The sequence below is a fragment of the Antrostomus carolinensis genome, unplaced genomic scaffold (genome assembly GCF_000700745.2).
Source record: "Antrostomus carolinensis isolate BGI_N321 unplaced genomic scaffold, ASM70074v2 scaffold7774, whole genome shotgun sequence".
NCBI classification, from domain to species: domain Eukaryota; kingdom Metazoa; phylum Chordata; class Aves; order Caprimulgiformes; family Caprimulgidae; genus Antrostomus; species Antrostomus carolinensis.
In genome coordinates, this window is record NW_010312789.1 from 4504 (window position 1) to 10245 (window position 5742).

Here is a 5742-nt window from a genome sequence, read left to right on the forward strand (position 1 = left end):
TAAATAAATGATGAAAGGAGGAGAAAAAAAACCCCAAACAAGTCTTTATACATTTAGCTGCAGCAGCCTGGGCTTGTTGCTGGCAGAAAGTAGGACACTCCTGCTGGGTTTTCTTCTCTGGAAAGGCTCAACTTGGCTGTGAGTGGGTGGAAATGTGTGTGTGTGTCTCCCCATTCCTGGCTCAGTGAGCTCTGGTGCCGCGGGGCAGGAGAGCTGCTGCCAAGAGCTGCGTGTCCGGTTGCTCTGGTGTATTTGCCCAGAAGGGTTGAAGCTCAGGTCTCCAAAGGTGATTACATGTTCAGCTCGTTGAGATGAGTATGAATTAGAGCCTAAATATATCTGCTGTTCAGGATCTCGTGGAGTATCTGAGGTCTTGGGTTGCTCACCAGGATCAGAGCTCACTGGGTTGGGTGTGAGGTTGGTGAAAGAGGAACCAGGAGGTTTTGGAAGAGGAGGAGGAGGAGGGTACCCTGGCATGGTTGCAGAGATGGTCCAACTGCATATCTGAGTCAGGCATAGGGACGTGGAGCATGTGGTGGCTGCTGGCGTTGGGGGTTAAATTGGAGTTGGGCAGTTTAATGTGAGTTAGGTTAAAGGAGGCAGGAGAGCAGAGAAACCACCGAGCTCTGGAGCATCTTTGGGCAGGGTGATGCTCATGCTCCCTGAGTCTTGTCATGCTCACTCTTGGCCCCTCACTCCAAGAAGGACATGGAGATGCTGGAGCGTGTCCAGAAAAGGGCAACGGAGCTGGGGAAGGGTCTGGAGCACAAGTGTGTTGAGTTCCCTTGTGGCTGAGGGAACTGGGGGTGTTGAGCCTGGAGAAAAGGAGGCTGAGGGGAGACCTTGTGGCTCTGTGCAAGTCCCTTGGAGGAGGGTGGAGAGAGGTGGGGGTGGGTCTGTTCAACCAAGGACCAAGTGACAGGACAAGAGGAGATGGCCTCAAGTTGAACTAGGGGAGGTTCAGATTGGATGTGAGGAAGAATTTCTTTGCTGAAAGGGTTCTGAGGCATTGGAAGGGGTTGCCCAGGGCAGTGGTGGAGTCCCCATCCCTGGAGGGATTGAAGAGTCGTGTAGACACGGTGCTGAGGGACATGGGTTAGTCGGGGACTTGTCAGTGTTGGGTTCATGATTGGACTCAATGATCTTAAAGGGCTTTTCCAGTTGAGACAATTCTGGGATTCTGTGCTCCTGGATTTCCCCTGAGTTTCTGTTCCACAAATTGTGACTTTCCTGATGCCCCACGCTGAGGGATGCAGCTTCACAATCTCCCTGCAGAAAAGCCCTGGTGGGAGAACAACTGATGCACACAGACCCCCACTCTGCTTGGGCAGGGGGTCTCTACCTCAAGGCTGTGACCTCAATCAGGGTCTCCAGGCCAATGGGCTGACCAAAATGAGGCCATAAAGCCCAAAAATGTGATTTGGAGTTATCTCCTCAAAGGGAAGAGCACATCCCTGGAGCTGCAGCTTGTCTGCAGTTTGCCATGGTGGGGGAGTCACCTATTCCTTCTCCTGGTCCTTTTTTCTCCAGCATTGTGGAACTAAACACAATTTTTAATACCTTCCAAATCCCTTGGATCTGCTTCAGAAGATATTTTCCTGCTGCTGCTAATCCTGCAGTGGTCAACAAACAGGGTTGCCTTGTCTGATTTCTTCTGAGGAGGGAGGTTATTAGTCCACTCCTGCGTCTCTCCTGACCTTTGGGGTAAATTGGGATCAGGAGGGACTTTGTGCAGCCACGTGTCTTATCCTCTCACGTGTTGCTGTGGTGGTCCTTCTGCCAAGCCCTCGTTCATGGTCCAAGCATACCTTGTGAAAGTTTCCAATGATGTCCAAATCTGGCTGCAGGTGGAGTGTCCCATTCTCTAGCCAAGATGTTGCTGTCCGTGTCCATCCTGTGTGTCCTGGTGGCCTTTGCCAATGCTCGCAGCGTTCCTTACTACCCTCCTCTCTCCAGTGACTTGGTCAACCACATAAACAAGCTCAACACCACCTGGAAGGTGAGTACCACGTTGCTTTTTGAGGTTTTTTTGGATGCATTACTCAACAATCTCTCTGTGGGACTCGATAGCTGAGCTTTGGGAGTCTCACCACAGTGGCTGCATCAAACCAACCTTGGTCCTAGTTGACTTCTCCAGTGTTGTCAGGGATTCCTGCCATGACAGTAACTGTGGAACGTCTCCTTTTTGAAGCAGAGCATTGATGAATTTGTAGAGTAGGAGTAATGCTAAGAGGGGGAGGTTCTGTGGGAGGCTGGAAACAAGCAGCAAGTGTCAAGCTATATTGGTGACCTGGCCAAACCCTCCTTGGCCAGGCTGCTGTGGCCAAAGCCTAGAGTTGAACCTGAGCTTACTGGTCATGATGCACTAATCCTGGAATGGGCAATGTTCTGTGTCTTTAGGTAGCTTGGCTCCTGGACCCTGGGATTTATAACATGTGTCAGACACTGGTTGGGTTTGAGGGAGATCTGGAGCATCAGGCTGGTCCCAACAACGCACTTTGGTGGCTGTGAAGAGTCATGTCCCATTTCTCTGTCTCTCTTCCCAGGCAGGGCACAACTTCCACAACACAGACATGAGCTATGTGAAAAAGCTCTGTGGCACCTTCCTGGGTGGGCCCAAGCTCCCTGAGAGGTGAGTGCTGGGAGAAGAAGATGAAGGCCTTGTGGAAGCTTGTGTGGATGCTCCTGGTGTGTCTGGAGTAGGTGAGGGTGTGAGTGGGGTTCCCCTGGGTGCAGCTTAGTGGACATCTTGCATGGAATTAAGCACAGAAGCAAGTGTGGGGGGAACATCCATCCTCTGTCCTGCCAGATGTTTGACCAGTTGTGTAATTTGTAGTCTTTGCCAAATTTAAAACACTGGAGGAGCTGCTGACCTGGTCTGAGGACTTCAGAAGTCTTTATTCTCCTTCAGTAAGCAAACAACAAGAGCACTCATTCTCCAGGTCAACTTCAGAGGAGGTTGGAGAGTCCTGGTGCACCCAGTCTTGTTATACTGGTGTTCCCTTTTCTCACTTGCAGGGTTGATTTTGCTGCAGATCTGGAGCTGCCCGATGACTTTGACTCACGGACGCAGTGGCCTAACTGTCCTACCATCAGTGAGATAAGAGACCAGGGCTCCTGTGGCTCTTGCTGGGTAAGATGGTGTTGATACAGAGTTTGCTGGACAGAAAAAAAACAAACCCTGTGCTGTTGAGTTTGCTGCTGAACTGTATAAACGGGGACACGGATCCTGCAGTGTCTGAGCTTCTTAGTGGGCTTCTCCCAGCCAAGCTCATGCTTGCTGCACTCACTCCAGAAGGTTGTGTGGTTTCTCTCTCCTGACCAGCTCTAATGAACTGTGTCCAGTTCTGGAGCTCCTATCACAAGAGAGACATGGAGCAGCTAGAACAAGTCCAGAGGAGGCCATGAAGATGATGCGAGGGCGGGAGCTCTGCTATGAGGACAGGCTGAGAGAGTTGGGGCTGTTCAGCCTGGAGAAGAGAAGGCTTCGGGGAGACCTTCTAGTGGCCTCCCAGTACCTGAAGGGGCTCCAGGAAGGCTGGGGAAGGACTTTGGCCAAGGGCAGGGAGTGACAGAACAAGGGGTGATGGCTTGAAAGTGGCAGAGGGGAGATGGAGCTGAGATGTGAGGAAGAAATTGTTTGGTGTGAGGGTGGTGAGCCAGTGTCCCAGGTTGGCCAGAGAAGCTGTGGCTGCTCCTCCCTGGAAGTGTTGAAGGCCAGGTTGGATGAGGCTTTGAGCAACCTGGTCTAGTGGAAGGTGTCCCTGCTGCTGGCAGGGGGGTTGGAACTGGATGAGCTTTAAGGTCCCTTCCAACCCAAACCATTCTGTGATTCTATGATTCTAATAGTCTTCCTGTGGGTTTTTGGGGCTGTCCACAGGCTTTTGGTGCCGTAGAAGCGATTTCAGACAGAATCTGTGTTCACACGAATGCCAAGGTGAGCGTGGAGGTCTCGGCAGAGGACTTGCTGTCGTGCTGCGGCTTCGAGTGTGGCATGGGGTGAGCTACTCTTGGTTCTTGTGGACTTAAAATGTGGGTGGGAGGAGCAGGGACACAACCCAAAGATGCTGATCATTTCAGCTCTGTCTTCCTAATGAGCAGGAAGCCCCACCAGTGGTTTGTGCAGTAGATGCTGGAGTTAAGTGGGAACATAAAGGTGACTGCATAGACTGAAAATCCCTTGGGGCCACATCCTACCTCCAGCAGTAGCTGGATGATGATGATGGATGGTGTAGGGAGGGCAAGCACATGGTGATGGTTTCCTAGACAGTTGGCAGCTGCCTCAGCCAAAGGAAGGACCTTTCAGTAGCCCCAAAGCCTTGGTTTTCAGGCACCAGCCCTTTGCCCATGGCTTTTGCTGTTATTAAGAGCAGGGTTGGGAGTTGGGTCTCCATGCTGTGTGACTTCTGCTGCTCCTGGAGGCAAAAGCTGACCAGGGACCTGGTAAGGAGGCACCACTGCTTTGGGATTTGGAGGCATGGGTGCTCTTAGCTCCTTCTTACCCTGAGGCTTTGGTGTCTTGAGGTCTAGAAATCCTGGGGAACACAGGGACAGACTTCAAAAAGGATCAGTGTGCTGAATGTTTCCCTTCAGCTGTCCCAAACTGGTTCTGTTTCCTTCTCCTCCCCCAAAAGGGGATGACTCTGAGCAGGCTGGAGCTGGAACTGCTGCCTCTTTCTCCAGGTGCAATGGTGGTTACCCCTCTGGTGCGTGGAGGTACTGGACAGAGAGGGGCCTCGTGTCTGGGGGTCTCTATGACTCCCACGTGGGTAAGTCATGGCTTTAAGCTGGAAGAGGGGAGGTTTAGATTAGGTCTGAGGAAGAAATTCTTCACTGTGAGGGTGGTCAGACACTGGAACAGGTTGCCCAAGGAAGTTGTGGCTGCTCCTCCCTGGAAGTGTTGAAGGCCAGGCTGGATGAGGCTTTGAGCAACGTGGTCTAGTGGAAGGTGTCCCTGCTGCTGGCAGGGGGGTTGGAACTGGATGAGCTTTAAGGTCCCTTCCAACCCAAACCAGTCTGTGATTCTAGGTCAGAAAGGTCACATACCCTTTGTTGGGGCATCTGCTGCCTTCTCCAGCATGGCTCTTGGGGACAGGGGTGCTTGGGGACAGCCAGTTCATGCTGCTTCTGTCCTCAACAGGCTGCCGTCCCTACTCCATCCCACCCTGTGAGCACCACGTCAACGGCTCCCGGCCACCGTGCACCGGCGAGGGGGGAGAAACCCCCAGGTGCAGCCGGCACTGTGAACCTGGCTACTCGCCCTCCTACAAGGAGGACAAGCACTACGGTAAGGGAGGTGGCTTCTGACACTGCTCCATGCACAGCAGCTCCAGAGCTGCTCCTGGTGGTAGCTTGCTGGGGTTGGTAGGGTTGGACCTCTTCCTAAGCTGTTTTATGGCAGTTATTTTCTGTGCCCTCAGGATGGGTGGTCCTGGAGCAAATGAGGATGATGCGAGGGCTGGAGCAGCTCTGCTGTGAGGACAGGCTGAGAGAGTTGGGGCTGTTCAGCCTGGAGAAGAGAAGGCTCCGGGGAGACCTTCTAGTGAGCCTCCCAGTACCTGAAGGGGCTTCAGGAAGGCTGGGGAGGGACTTGTGACAAGGGCAGGGAGTGACAGAACAAGGGGTGATGGCTGGAAGAGGGTAGGTTTAGATTAGATATGAGGAAGAAATTGTTTGATGTGAGGGTGGTGAGACAGTGTCCCAGGTTGGCCAGAGAAGCTGTGGCTGGTCCTCCCCGGGAGG

General features: G+C 52.8%; 1 protein-coding gene across 1 annotated transcript in view; it reads left to right on the forward strand.

Moving 5' to 3' along the window:
* Positions 1 to 1849: 1849 nt before the first annotated feature.
* Positions 1850 to 5742, forward strand: part of CTSB (cathepsin B) — a 5721-nt gene continuing 1828 nt past the window's right edge. The window contains exons 1-6 of the mRNA XM_010167110.1: positions 1850 to 1999; positions 2547 to 2632; positions 3019 to 3133; positions 3881 to 3999; positions 4684 to 4769; positions 5141 to 5287. Of these exons, the coding sequence (XP_010165412.1) occupies positions 1874 to 1999; positions 2547 to 2632; positions 3019 to 3133; positions 3881 to 3999; positions 4684 to 4769; positions 5141 to 5287 (679 nt within the window). The 5' untranslated portion in view covers positions 1850 to 1873. The remainder of the gene's footprint in view (positions 2000 to 2546; positions 2633 to 3018; positions 3134 to 3880; positions 4000 to 4683; positions 4770 to 5140; positions 5288 to 5742) is intronic.